A 16727-nucleotide genomic window follows, 5' to 3' on the forward strand; every position below is an offset into this window, starting at 1 on the left:
TGACCCTGATTAGAGTACTCAAGGGGGATAAAAAAATGAGAAAAGTCAAAATGAGTTAAAATAAGTTAAAAAGTTAAAATGAGAAAAGTCCCAAGTAGCTTGTGAAATTTACTACCTTAAGGAATTTTTAAGAGGCCTTGAGACAATTCCAAACCTCAAAAACCAAAAACCCGAGACGTTTCAATGTAGTCATGAGTGATCTTGGACAAGTCATTAAACTTGTCCCAGCCTCTATTTTCCTCTCTGTATTGCAGGGTGAACAAATGGTTTCTCAGATGCCTTCCAGCTACAAACTAGTTTTCTTTTGCCTGAAATTATGTTTAATACTAACTTAAGTAAGGTTGAAGAAATTTCCTCACCCATCCTCTTAACCATGAAATAGTATTGTTTTGTTGTCTACATGTTACGCTCCACTCTTCCTCTGAATGTGTTGATCCGCTTACCCCAGACAGAGGAGAGCCGCTGACATGTTCACAGTAGTGAAAGAGCTGTCAGCATTGGCTCATGATTTAGGGATTTATTTTTTCTACTTTTTTGAATGTGTAGAGGGAAGAATATGAACATAGTAATCAGATAAACCTGGGTTTGAAACCTCTTACTTACCAGCTGATTGCAATAGCAACTGTGTTTCCTTATCTGGAAAAACAGGGCTAATACCCACCCTGAAGAATGAAGAGTGTTACCCAGCACTCACATCAATACATTTTGAGGTTTCTGTTCCTTTTCTTATTTATGATCCGCTAGGGTCTAACTAGAAAAGAAAACAGATTTGATTATTCTTAGTCTTTAAACTAAAGAAATCACTACTGGCTTCTGATAAACTCTTTAAACAAAATGGAGTGAAATAAGTCTCACAAATAAAAATCAGCCACTCTGACAGGGTTTCAATACCAAGGGGATTTTAGGCAATAGGCATTAATTAAATCAACATACACATCCAGGATTCTGCAGAACATTTATAACCGGTCATTTCTTCTCTTACGTGCAAGATTTCCAGAATGCCATGGGAGAATTAATCGTCATTTTAATATATTAGGCACTGAAGTCTGAATGTAAAAGCAGCCAAGGTCTATTTTCAGAGCTGAGAAGCCTGTTTCTAGACGCCTGGAGTGTTGGTCACAATGGGTTTAAGCCCTCTGGAGGTCCCTTTCCCAAAGCCACCAACTCCTCCTAGGTGTCAGGGCCCGGGAGTCCCTCCCTCTCCCTTTTCTCCTTCTTCTGAGCTCCCACCTCCACCCACATTCAGCCGCTTCTCTTTTTCCATCTTCGCTTTCTCCCATCAGTCGTCAAAATAGGAAACGGAAATATCTGTTTGTTGCTTGGTGGAGTACTAAGAAAGGTTTATTTTAAATTAAGATTAAAAAAAAAATCCCTCCCCGGGTTCTTCATTTTGCAATGAGTCCGAGCGTCCGCGGGCTCCCTAGTCCTCCGCCACCAAACTGTCGTTCACTAGTGAGGAGGTTCGTGTCTGTCGGAGGGAGTGTGAGCCTCCTGCGGAAGATCCCCGGGCAAAGCGGCTCGGGATCCCGGGAGGCACGTGGAGCACCGCCCCCCACCCAGTGCCGGGGGGCGCGGGAGACACGGCGGCCCCTGCCCAGCCGGGAAAACCCGTCCCGGAGCCTGGGGCGCGCGGGCAGCGTCCGGACGCGGCGGCGGCGGCGGCGGGGACGCAGCGCGGTTGCCGCAGGGGAGCGGCGGCGGCGGCGGCGGCGGCGGGCGCGAGGGGCGGGGCGCTCTCCGCAACTTCTGCCGCTGCCTCCCGGGCGCTCTCGGCCGAGCCACTCGGCGGCTGAAGGCTGCGAACGGCGCGAGCGGTTTGGTGCGGCCAGCCGAGGCCGCCGGCCCGCGATCCCGCGTGTCCCGGGGGTCCGTCGGGTGCTGGAGGCGCCTCCCGCAGGGAGTCCCCGGGTGGCCGCGCTCCCGCGTCGTCCGCTGCTGTTGGGGGACCGGGACGTGCGGGGCGGCAAGGCCGAGCCGGGGCGCCCCCCAGCGGACTGCGCGGGCCCCATGGCTGGGCCGAGCGGAGCAGAACCGACGAGGTGAAGCCCCGGGGCCGACAGCTGGAGCGCGTGGCGGGGGCGCCGGCTCCATGGGCAGCGACGCACAGCGGCACGATGATGGACGTTAACAGCAGCGGCCGCCCGGACCTCTACGGGCACCTCCGCTCTTTCCTCCTGCCAGAGGTGGGACGTGGGCTGCCCGACCTGAGCCCCGACGGCGCCGGCCCGGTCGCGGGCTCCTGGGCGCCGCACCTGCTGCACGGGGTCCCTGAGGTGACGGCCAGCCCCGTGCCCACCTGGGACGCACTCCCGGACAATGCCTCCGGCTGCGGGGAGCAGATCAACTACGGCAGAGCCGAGAAAGTTGTGATCGGCTCCATCCTGACGCTCATCACGCTGCTGACGATCGCCGGCAACTGCCTGGTGGTGATCTCTGTGTGCTTCGTCAAGAAGCTCCGCCAGCCCTCCAACTACCTGATCGTGTCCCTGGCGCTGGCCGACCTCTCGGTGGCCGTGGCGGTCATGCCCTTCGTCAGCGTCACCGACCTTATCGGGGGCAAGTGGATCTTTGGCCACTTCTTTTGCAACGTCTTTATCGCCATGGACGTCATGTGCTGCACGGCCTCGATCATGACCCTGTGCGTGATTAGCATCGACAGGTAAGGGCCGGGCTGCCCCGTCCCGGGGTCCGCCTAGGGATGTGCTGGCAGCTCAGCCCCGCACACTTGCCTTTCCTGGTCGGATAAACCAGACTCCCCTGCGGGAGGAAGGGCTGCGCTTAACCCCCCCCCCCCACCACCACCACACACACATCAACCCGACACCAACCAAACAACTTCAGTTACAGCGTAGCCTATATACACCTTTAAAAGAAGAGCTCGAAATGTTCTGGTTTACGGTAGTGAGAATTTTAAGACCAAAGTTAAGAGTATTTTAAGCGTTAGCAGTTCCACCAGGGGGTCCCTTGTCTTGATTTTCAGAAGGAAGGGGTTTGATCCTCTCTGAGCCTGACAAACCCTTGCTGTGAGCCTGAAAGAAGCAGTTCTTACTTTAAGAAATCAGCGGGAGAAAAGCCACCTTGCTTTTCTGATTGCGTGAGCTACTTCTCAGGCCAATAGAAAGACCTAGAATGGCCCCAAAATTGGGGGGTCTATATGTTTTAACGTTGCACCTCTATGATTGCTGATTCTGAGTCACATTCTTTTGGAAGTCTGGTTTTACTGTCTGGCAAGGCTGTCTCCAGGCTTACTGGAGCCGTATTCCCTGTCTGAATGGTTGGTTCTAGCATTTCATCATATCCCTTGGGAATCTTCTCTTGAGAACTCCCCCACTGGAGTAATTGAAACAGAGGCTGACCGTCTGTCAGGGATGCTGGGGGAAAAATTTCCTGTCTTGGATGTCAGATTGGAATAGGAGACCTGCAAGGTTTCTTCAGACTCTAGGATTACAAGATTCTGCAGTGGAGCTAGTCGTTGGTCCTAGAAATATTGTGCAGTTGACAAACTGAAGTACGGTCCTAATGCTCTGGCAACAAAACAACTCTCTGCTTCTCTGGAGGCTGAAATAGTAAACCTTAATATTCACAGTTGGAATTTTGCTAGTGTTTTAAAACCAGCAAGGCTGGTATCCTGTTGTGTTTAATGATACAGAGAAACAGTTGCTTATTTTCTTAGTGGACCTACAGAACCTTTAAATGTGTAGACCTTACAGCAAAGGAGAAATAATTGATGCCTGCACTCTTAAAATGAGTGTCTCAAAGGATGGTGTACCACAAAACTGAGGTTTTCTTACTTTTCCTCTCTGTAAACACTGCTATATTGTGTGTGTGTGTGTTTTTTTTTTTTTTTTAATATTTAACATGTTGTGCTATTTTACTGCTTGGCCAGGGTTTATAGTTACTGAAGGAAGGGGATATTTTCAGGGAAGAAAAATACATTGTATTTGCATTTAGTTAAATATCGAAATTATTTTAAAAAATTGATCCTGCCATTTTGTATGTTATGTTAGGAGCTTCTAATAGCAAACAAGGAATTATTTTTAAGAGTAGAGCATGAACTGCATATGTGAGAATATTAGCTCCAAACTTGACAGCTGAAGTTCTGAATGACTGTAGTTAAGCATGACCACAGATATGCATATACAGTCTGGCTGTGGCAACAGGAACTGGGAGAGTGCACTCAATATACATAGTAAGTATATGCTTGAATTATAAGCGTAAAAATCTGACTGTTCATCCAGTGAAAATGGTGCTTCTTGCATGAATGGAGTCCTTTTAAATGGAACTTAGTGTAATAAAGCGAATAACAATTTCTGCTGCAAGTAATGCATTTATAAGCTTTTTTCATTTCATAATTGATAAATGATAAACAAACAGCACAGTGTGCTAATTTGTCTCCTAGGATGACCAGGTTTGGGTGGGACCACGCTGAGATTCCTGTACATGAGCTAAAGGTTTTCTTTGCTCATGATGCACGTGTGACTTAGCAGCAGCAGGAACATCTCCAATACAGAGATGAGATTAATCCTTTCTTTTTTTAAACATCTTTATTGGAGTATAATTCCTTTACAATGGTGTGTTAGTTTCTGCTGTATCACAAAGTGAATCAGCTATACATATACATACATCCCCATATCCCCTCCCTCTTGCATCTCCCTCCCACCCTCCCTATCCCACCCCTCTAGGTGGTCACAAAGCACCAAGCTGATCTCCCTGTGCTATGCAGCTGCTTCCCACTAGCTATCTGTTTTACATTTGGTAGTGTATATATGTCCATGCCACTCTCTCACTTCGTCCCAGCTTACCCTTCCCCCTCCCCATGTCCTCAAGTCCATTCTCTACGTCTGAGTCTTTATTCCTATCCTGCTCCTAGGTTCTTCAGAACTTTTTTTTTTTAGATTCCATGTATATGTGTTAGCATATGGTATTTGTTTTTATCTTTCTGACTTACTTCACTCTGTATGACAGACTCTAGTTCCATCCACCTTGGCAAGAGCTTCTAATTTCTTTGTCAACTTTATCCTTATGACTGTCACAAATTGTGTTAACATAGGGCTAAAGATTCTGTCTCTTAGTTTTTTATGAGAATTGCCCCATTGGTGGATTCTGCTTAACAGTTATTTTAGAAGATGAACATGTCATTTATTTAGATAAAATGAAGAATTTATAGCATCGGAAGACACAGATTGCCTTTCTTCCAAGAACACACAGAACTAAAAATGAGAAAAAGGAAAATGCATTTGTTATCAGTTGATTGATAAGGTGCATTATTTCTATTTTTTCTGCAGTTCCATTGTGGAATATGGCCAACGATATAAAAATGTGCTAAGAAAATATGAAAAAAATTTAATCTTCATTCATTCATTTATCCATTCTCTCTCAGGTACCTAATATGTGTTATGCCATGCTTCGTGCAGCATAAGCAAAGATGAATAATAATATTCTGAGCCCATGCTATGTTATAAGAATTTGGTTACCTGTTGGGCATTTAACCTGTCTAAAATGGAACCTTTGATTTTTCTTAACCCCCTCCCCACCATGCTAGGATACTTTTCCAGCCTTTTCCAATGGAATTTTGTGCCCTTCTTCTTCACAGCCTTCAACACTCTGATCCCCACCCTTTATAGATAATGACCCATGATCATTGAAAAAGGAGCAGCCATTGGATGGAAACTACTTTGTCTTTCCACCACCAAACGATTTTTCCTGCATCTCTACCCTTTTTATTTCCTTCCAGTTAAAAAACAAGAAGGCATTGTGTCCCAGCAAAGACCAAACCACCTGTACTTCGCATCCTATTCCCTCTCACATTCTGGAGGACTTGGTTTTTCCCTTGAGTCCTCATCTCTTCTTTGCCTTCATTGTTGCCTCTCAACAGGATCAAGCTTGATATTCCATTTTTAAGAACTCCTTCTTTGGCTTCACTCCTCCCTCCTTAACTGTGAAGCTCCACTTCACAGTTAAGCTGCTCAAAGAACTGTGACCACAACCTGACTTTATTTCCTTACTCCTCAGATAGGTGAGTTTGACCCTCACCAGGTCTGCTGTAATACTTTAACTGGCCTTCCTGATTCCACTTCTGTCCAGTCCTCATCCATTGCCTATGAAGAAGCTAGAATGATCTATTTTTTTAAAGTGGTTTTAAGTGAGATAACATTTCCCTATAGTGAAATGCACAGATATTAAATGTACATTTTGATGAGTTTTGACAAATGTATGTGCCCATGTAACCAACACTCCAAATAAGATATAGAATATTTTGTCATCCCAGAAAGTTTCCTTGTGCCCTTTTTAGAATGATCTTTAAAAAATAGAAGTCAAATTATCTTTTATATACAGTTTAAAAACATGCAAAGCAGTTCTATATATTGTTTAGGTGAACTTATATAAGGAGTCAAAGTATAAAATAGTTCAGAGGAATGGTGAGCACCAAATTCATGAGAGTAGTTATCTCTAGTGGGGTGGGTGGAGGTGTAATCAGGGAGTAACATACATATCAATGATATCGGTCATACTTTGTTTCTTAATCTTGATGCTTGATACAGTCTTGTTATCCTGCATATAACTTTATGTACTTATGAAATATATTTTTAAAATGATTTTTGGAAATACATGTAGAAAAGTGAGCAATCCTAAATGTAGAGCTTGATGCATTTCCGCTACGTGAACCCATGGAGGTAATCTGTAGCTAGATCAAGAAATTGAACATCACCAACCTCCTAGAGGTCCCCTCTTGCTCTTCTCCAGTTTCTAATACTCCCAAAGGTAACCATTGTCCTGACTGTTAGCTTCATAGATTAGTTTTTCTTGGACAAAACCTCATAAAATGGCATCATATAGTGTGTACTCTTAAATCTGGCATCTTTTGCTCAATATTAATGTCTGCTGTGCGATTCATCCATAGTTTTTAGCCTGTCAATGTTTTATACATTTTTTTTGCTGAGTAGTATTCCATTTAATTTGCTTATCAGTTCACCTGTAGATGGACATTTGCATTGTTTCCATTTTCTATATATCACTAACAGTGCTTCTATAAATATTTATTTATAAGTCATCCTGTGTACATATTGTCATTCCTTTTGGGTAAGTATAACACTGGATAATAAGGTACCTTAGTGTATTTTAATTCTATATACCCCCCTCACATCTTTTGTGTTACTGTCATGCGTTTTAATCTACATATTTTAAAAACCTATTAGATATTATCTTTATTGTTATTTTAAGCAGTCAGTATTCATTCTTATTTACCCACATGTTTACCTTTTCTAGTGCTCTTTATTTTTTCCTATATTATCATGCCTTCATCTGGGATCATTTTCTTATGCCCATTAGAATTTCATTAGCATTTTTAAAAGTGAGGGTTTGCTGGTGACAGATCCTCTCAATTTTTACTTATCTAAAAATGTCTTAATTTTACTATCATTTTGAATGTTATTTTCTCTAAGTATGGAATTCTATGTTTGAGTTTTTGTTCAGCACTTTAAAACATTATTCCATTGTCTTCAGGCTTCCATCATTTCTGTTGAAAAATCAGTCATTTACCAACATTGTTATTACTTCTTTGAAGATAATGTATCTTTTTTCCTCTGGCTGCTTTCAGGATTTTTTTGTCTTTAGTTTGTATACATTTTTCTGTGATGTCCTTAGGTTTGGCATTATTGATTATTTTCTGTTGTTTATTTGCTGTCAACCCTGGTGAGGTTCTTAGTAACTTTTGTATTTGTGTATTGATATCTCTAATCAGTTTGCTAGTATCTCTTTAAATACTTTTACTGTCCTCTTCTTTCTCTCTTCTTCTACGTCTTCAAAGTTACATAATTTAGATTGTTTTACTTTATCACACATGTATTTTACACTCTTTTCTTTCTTTTCCATTTTATATTTTTCTCTGTTCTTCAGCTTTGAAGAATTTTGACCTACCTTCCAATTTATTAATCATCTCTTCCGTTCTGTTTAATATATTGTTTGGTCTTATCTATTGAGTTGTTAATTTTAGAGTACTAGAAATTATATTTGATCTTTATTTTTTATTTTTTTGCATTTGATCCTTTTTATTGATTATAACTGGTGAAATTCTTTGCCTTTTCACTGAATTTCTCCAACTTGTTATTATACTTCTGAGCATATTAATCATAGTTAGACTCTTTTTCTACCAACTCTAATATCTGAATCACTTGTGGTTTCTTTGTATGTGATCTATCCCCACCCCCCCACCCCCAGCTCTGGGTTTTGGCTTTGTGTCTTGGCATGCTTAATAAACTTTAATTGTATACTCAACATTTTGTATGAAAAACTGTGGATGTTGTATATGATGTTATTCTATTCCAGCGAAAATAGCTTCTAGGCAGGCGTATTGGGGGACTGATTATTGTAATCCAGTTAGGGACTTAGCTGACTGTAGGCTTTGTTTTAGTTTTGATAAAGCTGTGTCTGCCACAGGCCAATGCCTCTTTCTAGGGTGTAGCTTTCTTGGACCTTCAGCTAAGAGCATAGGGGGTTCTCAATGGCTTTTCCCCTTGGCTAGTTCAGAACTCTGTTTTTTTCTCTCCTTAGCAGTGTGAGGCTATCAAAACTCCCACTGAAAGTTTTTTTGGGAGCTTTCTCCTTGGCTTCTTAGCCTCCTGCCCAGCACAGCTTCAGAATTCAGCAAATGTCGTGAGAGGAATACCAGCCAAGTGTTGGGCATAATTTTCTGTTCCTTCCTTCTTATTTGGATCTTGGCATCTCAGATCTCTAATTTTTGTTTTTCTTTCCTCAAGAGACTACCAAAATTTCTTCTGGTATTTTTGCCTCCTAATAGCATTTCTGTTGAGGCTCTTTGCCTGGATCCTCAGCTCCTTACCCCTTACCTAGTTTAGGTAAATATCCCAAGGGAAAGAGTGGCTGCAGAATTTTGGCTCATCTCTTTGTGGTTCTCTCATTTCTAGGATTTTGTCCCCTCAACTCCTGGTTTTCTCAGAAACTCAGTTATGCCTTTAAATAGGGGTGTGTGTGTGTGTGTGTGTGTGTGTGTGTGTGTGTGTGTATGTATTTGTGCTTTATCCAGCTTTTTTAGTTGTTTTCAGCAGAAGATTTAGTCTGAAGTGTTAAGCAACCCCATCATAGGTAGAAGTGGATGTGTGCCTGAAAGATTTTAAATGTATGCAGATATAGAAATATAATGATGTAAATTTTGTGCTTAAAGCCCTTCATTGGCTTCTCATTTCACTAGGAATACAATTCAAAGTCTTTAGCATACCTACAAGGTCCCTGATTTATTCCTCCCTTACTTCCCAACAACATTTTGTACTGTATTTCACCTTGCTTTCCATAGTATAATCATATTGACCTTTTTCAGTTTCTCCATCATGCCAAATTCTTCCTACATCAGGCCTATTCCATGTAAATCCACCAGCTAATATATTTGCAATACTATGATGTCATGTCTGGAGTTCTGTTCCCTAATACATGTTTTTTGATCCCAACTTGGATAGCTTAAAAGTGTTTAACCCTCTAAGATGGCAACAATTAAAATGTCTGAAAAATACCAAATATTGGCAAGCATGTAGAGCAGAGGGAACTTTCGTATGTTACTAGTGGGACTGTGAATTGGTGAACTACTTTGAAAATAGTTTGCCATTATATGTAGTGTTGATGATACATACACCCTATGATTCTGGGATTCTATTATTTTACCACTAGGTATATGTCAGAGAGACTCTTGTCACCAAAAGTCTTGTACAAGAATATTTATAATATCCACAACTTTGAAACTCCCAAACTTGAAATAATATATAAGTGTATCCGTAGTAGAATGGATAAATCAATTGTGGAACATTCATAGAATAGAATACTATTGAGTAGTGGCTATCAAACTTGAGCATGCATCAGACCTTTCTGGAGGACTTATTAAAACACAGCTTATTGGGCTCCATTCCAAGAGTTTCTGGTTCAATAAATCTGGGGTCGAGCCCAATTATTTGCATATTTGCATTTAAACAAATTCCCCAATGATTCTGATGTTTCTGGTTTGGGGACCTTACTTAGAAAACTGTTGCTATACAGCAATGAAAATTGTTGTAGTAAAATGAATCTCACAAAAGAATTTAAACAATTTTTTATTATAAAAATTTTGAAACTTATTTAAGAGTCAAGAGTATAGTATAAAGAGCCTAATCTATCCATCGCCTAGCTTCAACAGTAATGAATTTATGACCACCGTATTCAAAGTATACTTTGCAACTCCTCCTTCCTCACAGTATTTTAACTCAGATGTCAGACATCATGTAATTTCACCCATAAATTCTTTGGGGCCACAAACAAAAGGCTGAGCAGAAGAAGTGGAGTCCAGAAGAACACATGATTCCATTCATATAAAAATGAGAGAAACAACATTGTTTGGAGACATACATAAGTGTAAATATCGTAAAGAAAAGGAAGGAAGTATACATCACGAGAGCAAGGATGGTAGTTAATTACTTCTGGGTGGGAAGGAGGGGTGTTGTGGTCAGAGAGGTGTGCTTTTGAGGTGGTGTAATATTTTATCTCTTGCCTGTAGAAGTAGTTACATGAGGGTTCACTTTAAAAATTACTATTAAAATATTCATGTATATTTTAGGCACTTTCCTACATATGTATTTTGTTTTACATTAAAGGGACAGAAGTATTTATTTGATGACATCTTGTGAGGTGTATATGGATTGACATCAGATGTATGGTTAATCTGAGCAGATAGTTATTGTTTTAATGCTATCAGCATCCATTAGTTTTTAGCCTCATGTTTGAGGGCAGGGGTCATTTTTGGGTTGTCCACAGTTATAGGAACTCCTCTGGCTAACTTGCAAGAGCCATCATCTTTAGTTCTGACTGGTGTCTGGCTGAAGCCTTGCTTCCTCGCCCGGTACTATGACTCATTTGCTTCGATGATCTGAGTTCTGCTCTTGCCTTTAATTCTGCTGTGATCAGCAGTGCAGGGTGCATTCTGGTTTCTCTGGATCCCCTTTCTCTTTGAAGGAAGTCATTCTTGCTCATCTCTAAAATTAATTTCCAGCTTGTGTATACAGTTTAAGAGTTGATAGAATCCTCTTCTTTTTGTCTTTTCTCCGTCTTGTCACCGGGACTGTGAGTATGGTGGCTAGAGCTCTGGCCTTCATCTTGGTCAAGACAGACAACCAGAGCCACACTTGGGAAGGAGGAGCAGTGCACTGGGAGGGTAGCCAGGATTCTGGAGGATTGTGGACTCCACAGGATTGCGGGACTCTGACTGCTTACTGATGGATGAACAGATACCATCATGTTGTCTGTCATAACCGCTAAACCTAAGTGCCAGTTTCTTATCTTCTGTGCTTATCCTTCACACCATTGTCCATATACACTTCCTAAAACAGCATTGTGAGGTGTCACTGTGTCATTCTCCTTTAGGAATAACAACTACCATTTTTGAGGGTCTTTTGTGCTACATAAATTTCTAGAGATTCACATAATATCTCATTTAATCTTCACAACACCTTTGTGAGGGTATGTATTGAGGCCCGTGCTGTCATTGAGGTCGGCTGGCCAAAGGTATAGGAGACAGAGTGTGAACATTTTAAATCCCATTCTGTAGATGAGGAAGCCGAGGAAACACACATACTGTATGTGGCAGGAACACCATCTGAATCAAAAGCCCATATGTGTTTCTCTACATCGCATTGTAGCCATTGTCTGCTATATAAAGAGAACATTGTTAAGATAGCATTCAAGGCCTCTTGTGACTTGACCCCAGCCTTCTTTGTAGCCTCAATCTGACTAATCCTATCATAGGCATCCTCCCTTTTAACAAGATGTCAGAACAGAACTACTGTTCTTACTCCCCAAACTTCTTCCTCTTCCAAGGTTCCCATCCAAATAAATGGCATCAGGCTGCACCCATTTGCTTTGCTAGACATTTAGGTATCACTTTTGAAACTTTCCACCCAGCCCCCCACTGTCACCAGTGCATCACCAAGCCTCTGCCATCTTTCACTTGGACCATGCAAAGTAGCCTCCCAGGGCTTTCGTGTATCTACCCTTGCTGCACATTAATGCAGAGTGTGTAACCTGAGCTGCACGTTAGAATCACCTGGGCAATGCTCCGAGCCCATCTCTAGAGATCCTGATGTAATTGGTCTGGGTGGGCCTTGGCATCAGTATCTTGGAAAATATCCCCCAGGTGATTCTAATGTGTATTCAGCCAGAGGGAGAAGCCCTGAGTTAGCGTGATCTTGTAAAAATGCAAATGCGATTTTATCCATGGTTCCCAAAGTTACTTGCACATTAGCATCACCTAGGAATCTTCCAAAAATTCCAAAGCCCATACCCAGGCCATCCACAAACCCAACTGATGCACAGTCTCCGGGGCTGAGACTCATGCATTATATTCTGGAAACTCCCTAGGTTAACCCAATGTGCAGACAGGTCTGGGCACTGCTGAATTATGCTGTTCTCCTCTTCAAACTCTTTAATGGGTTAATGAGTTCCCCTGCTCTTGAGATAAGATCCTAAAATTTTAATATGATTTAAAAGATTTTATAATCTGACTTCTGCCTATCTCACTAGATTAGGGGTTGGCAATTTTTTTTCCATAAAGAGCTAGATAGTAAATATTTTAGGCTTGTATGCCATATAGTCTGTCTCTGTCACAGCTACCCAACTCTGCCACTGTAGTGTGAAAGCAACTATAGACAATATGTAAATGTACGGGCATGGCTGTGTTCCAGTAAATCTTTATTTATGGCTACTGTAATTTGAATTTCATAAGATTTTCACAATGTTATTAAATATTAGTCTTTTTATTTTTTTCAACTATTTAAAAATATGAAAACATTCTTAGTTGGTGTGTGTGGGGAGGTTATACAGAAACAGGAAGGGACCAGATTTAACCCTGCTGTAGTTTGCCGACTTCTGCCAAAGATTCTGTTCAAGTCAATTCAATTCTCTAACTATCGTGTAAATCATCTCTCTTCCTCCCCTGCCCCCCTTTCCCCCCACCATATTCTGGCAACTCTGAGCTTTCCATTCCTTGAGATTTTGCAATTCAGGGACTTCACAAGTCTTTTTATTGCCTACTCCCAACCCCACCCCCCTGACACACTTATGTGCCTCTTGGGCTGGTTAATTCTTATCACTCTTCAGACAGGTCCTTGACTAGATGTTACTGCCTCATGGAAGCATTCTGAGAATCCCCAGACTATCTTAGACAGTCTTATAACTCCCTGCATCTTTTCTTTCTTGAACTCACCTCAATTTGTAATTACCGGTTTGTGAAATTAACGGTAATGGATTCATGATTTGTGGGGTCATCCATACAGCAGGCATGGTAGGACCAGGGTCTCTCTTGTTGGAGACTGAATCCCCAGCCCCCAGCATAATACTTGGCACATAGTAGGTGTTCAGTTAATCCATGTGGATTGACTGAGGAAGGAAGGAATGAAGAGAGGGAAGGTGGGTGCCTCTGATTCCCAAATGTCTGGCCTTGCCTTCTTATTCTCCAGCTTCTTATGAAATATTCTTCTTGGTGAAGTTTTTCTGGGAAACCAAATTAGAGTCAGGAGATTGTGTAATGAAACAGAAGCAGCGTGGAGGCAATGGGACAGTCCCAATGGGTCATCCCATCAAGGCATAGTAGGCTGGTGAGTCACTTTCTGCTCTCCATGCGTGTGCAGAACACTGACGTAAACAAAGCCCTAGTGATGCAAAAGATTTAGCAGCTTAGAGCCAGGAGTCAGCTCTTTATGGTCATCATTGCTGTGCCATGAAGCAGGGTGAAAAGCAAAAATCCCAGATCCTTTTCGTTTCAATGAACAAAATATATTTCAACCAAGCTCATGCATCCCAGAAGGAAAGCCATAGGTGTCAGGCATGAAGGAGATACCCAAGTAGGGAAGCTCAGTAACTGACAGTCGCAATATCATTTATTGAGCACGTACTATGTGCCGGGCCCAGTGCCACGGGATTTATGTGATGCATCTCATTTCATCCCCATGACCACTCTGTGGTTACTCTCATCCCTGCCACTCCTGCAGGATGAGGAAAGGGAGGCTGAGAGAGGTTAAGTAACTTGCCTAAGAGCACATAGGAGGAAAGCAGTGAATCCTGCTTGGCTGAGGGAAGGTCTAACTCCAGCTCAGAGGGGTGTTGGCTTTGTGAACATCATCTCTGAACCATGTCAAGTGATAAGTGTTTTCTCCTGCTGTTCAGACAGGACAGTGATGATGTTATAATAATTATTATTATATTCGTATCAGTCCGTAGTCTCTTATCTAATATCCTTGGGGCCAGATGTGTTTTGTCACATTTTTCTCTAGTGTTGATCCATGGTATCTCCCACTCCAGTCCATCTGTTAGCTTTGAGGTTATGGTTAAGGTGAGGTCACTGTGGAATATTAAGATCCACATCTTCATAGTTTTAAGTTAGATGAGCAGGAGGCCCTAACAAAGAGGCCAAGTGTATATACGTGTGTGTGTGTGTGTGTGTGTGTGTGTGTGTGTGTGTGTGTGTGTGAGAGAGAGAGAGAGAGAGAGAGAGAGAGAAGAGGGGTGGAGAGAGGGTTAGGTAGGTGGTGGGGATATGGATGGAGAAAGAGAGAAGGAGAGGGAGGGGAGGGGAGAGGGAGAGAGAGGATACATGGGCGAGAAAGCTAGAGGAGATGGTGAGGGTGAGATTTATTTGCTAAGCAAACCCTTGTTTGCCTACTGGGTATTGAAGTACTGTGGGGATACAGAGCTGAATAAAGACACAGCCTCGTCCTCAAGAGCTTATCTAGTTGAGCCTAAATTAAGATTATTTTATTCACATACCAGAAAATTTGGACCTTTAAAAAGTTAGGTTGTACATATTGCTTTGCAGTCAGTCCCTGTGCGAAATGACCTTTCATGAAAGAGTTTCTGAGTCATTTAGCTTCTGATTGCAAACAGTTGGCTAGTTTGAGCACTTCCATCAATAAAACCCACAGTACTCTATGGTCTGTTTTTGAACAGCCTTTCTGTGCCTGGAGAATTCTTGTTAAGGACTGCTGCAAAACGAGGACTGCTAGGTCAGAACTAAGCGCTCATGCTTCTGATGTTGCCCGTTGCAGTACAGGATGCCAACCTCTGGGGGCTGAGCAGCTGTGGGACTTTGGGGGAACATCTCCAGTGCATCTGTTTAGGGAGCTTTATTTTTGCCTGTTTAGCCGGTTTGTATTCTCACTTTCATCCTGGCCTCTGTTCTGATTCAAATTCCGTATTTCTGGGTATTCTGATAATATTTCCCAATCTTTCAAAGAGAGGCAGCTGGATAGCTTTCTTCCTTCCAAATGGTTCTTTCATCTGGAACATCAGGCAGAACCGTCCACCTAAAGGAGGCTATCAATATTTATAGTCTATCATGGGGAGACTTAAATGGCATGCTTCAATCCATCTATGATCAATCCAGCCCAGCTGCCTGAATATTTCAGAATTGTATTTTGGGAGATGTATGTTCTATACGTTAGGTTGAAAAAGTCTCTGATATTCTCAAGAGAAGTCTTTGCAGATTCTCCCATTTAATAAATAGATTGCCTCGCGGTTTTATACTTGATAGTTTTCTGAATACCGCCAGGCTCCTACCACTCTGGCTTCCTTTCTGTGTCACAAAGGTGATAGTCCTTTGTTAGCAATTCCTTCTTTTTTTATATATTTTATTTTATTTATTTTTTTATACAGCAGATTCTTATTAGTTATACATTTTACACATATTAGTGTATGTATGTCAATCCCAATCTCCCAATTCATCACAACACCCCTTCCCCGCTGCTTTCCCCGCTTGCTGTCCATACGTTTGTTCTCTACATCTGTGTCTCTATTTCAGCCCTGCAAACAAGTTCATCTGTACCATTTTTCTAGGTTCCACATATATGTGTTAAATACGATATTTGTTTTTCTCTTTCTGACTCACTTCACTCTGTATGACAGTCTGTAGATTCATCCACGTCTCTGAAATAACCCAATTTCGTTCCTTTTTATGCCTGAGTAATATTCCATTGTATATATGGACCACGTCTTCTTTATCCATTCGTCTGTCGATTGGCATTTAGGTTGCTTCCATGAGCTGGCTATTGTAAATAGTGCTGCAATGAACATAGGAGTGCATGTGTCTTTTTGAATTATTGTTTTCTCTGGGTATATGCCCAGTAGTGGGATTGCTTGGTCATATGGTAATTCTATTTTTAGTTTTTTAAGGAACCTCCAACTGTTCTCCATAGTGGCTGTATCAATTTACATTCCCACCAACAGTGCAAGAGGGTTCCCTTCACACCCTCACCAACATTTTTTTTTGGTAGATTTTCTGATGATGCCCATTCTAACTGGTGTGAGGTGATACCTCATTGTAGTTTTGATTTGCATTTCTCTAATAATTAGTGATGTTGAGCAGCTTTTCATGTGCATCTTGGCCATCTGTATGACTTCTTTGGAGAAATGTATATTTAGGTCTTCTGCCCATTTTTTGATTGGGTTGTTTGTTTTTTTAATATTGAGCTTCATGAGCTGTTTATATATTTTGGAGGTTAATCCTTTGTCCGTTGATTCATTTGCAAATATTTTCTCCCATTATGCGGGTTGTCTTTTTGTCTTGTTTGTAGTTTCCTTTGCTTTGCAAAAGCTTTTAAGTTTCATTAGGTCCCATTTGTTTATTTTTGTTTTTTTTTCCATTACTCTAGAGGTGGATCAAAAGAGATCTTGCTGTGATTTATGTCGAAGAGTGTTCTTCTTAT

The 16727-nt window shown here is 41.7% G+C and overlaps 1 protein-coding gene across 5 annotated transcripts in view; it reads left to right on the plus strand.

The window, feature by feature from the left end:
• Positions 1-1704: 1704 nt before the first annotated feature.
• The window catches only part of HTR7 (5-hydroxytryptamine receptor 7), a 94686-nt gene continuing 79663 nt past the window's right edge, over positions 1705-16727 (plus strand). For 4 of the 5 annotated variants that reach the window (XR_010838889.1, XR_010838888.1, XM_067025062.1 and 1 more), the window contains exon 1: positions 1752-2659. Coding sequence is in view for 3 of the 5 variants with exons in the window: in XM_067025062.1 (XP_066881163.1) it covers positions 2115-2659 (545 nt within the window). In the remaining 2 variants the exon portion in view is untranslated. Of the gene's footprint in view, positions 2660-16727 lie in introns of all 5 variants that reach the window. The other variant, XM_059055472.2, reaches the window with a different exon arrangement.

This window comes from Kogia breviceps, chromosome 2 (assembly GCF_026419965.1).
Source record: "Kogia breviceps isolate mKogBre1 chromosome 2, mKogBre1 haplotype 1, whole genome shotgun sequence".
Lineage (NCBI taxonomy): Eukaryota > Metazoa > Chordata > Mammalia > Artiodactyla > Physeteridae > Kogia > Kogia breviceps.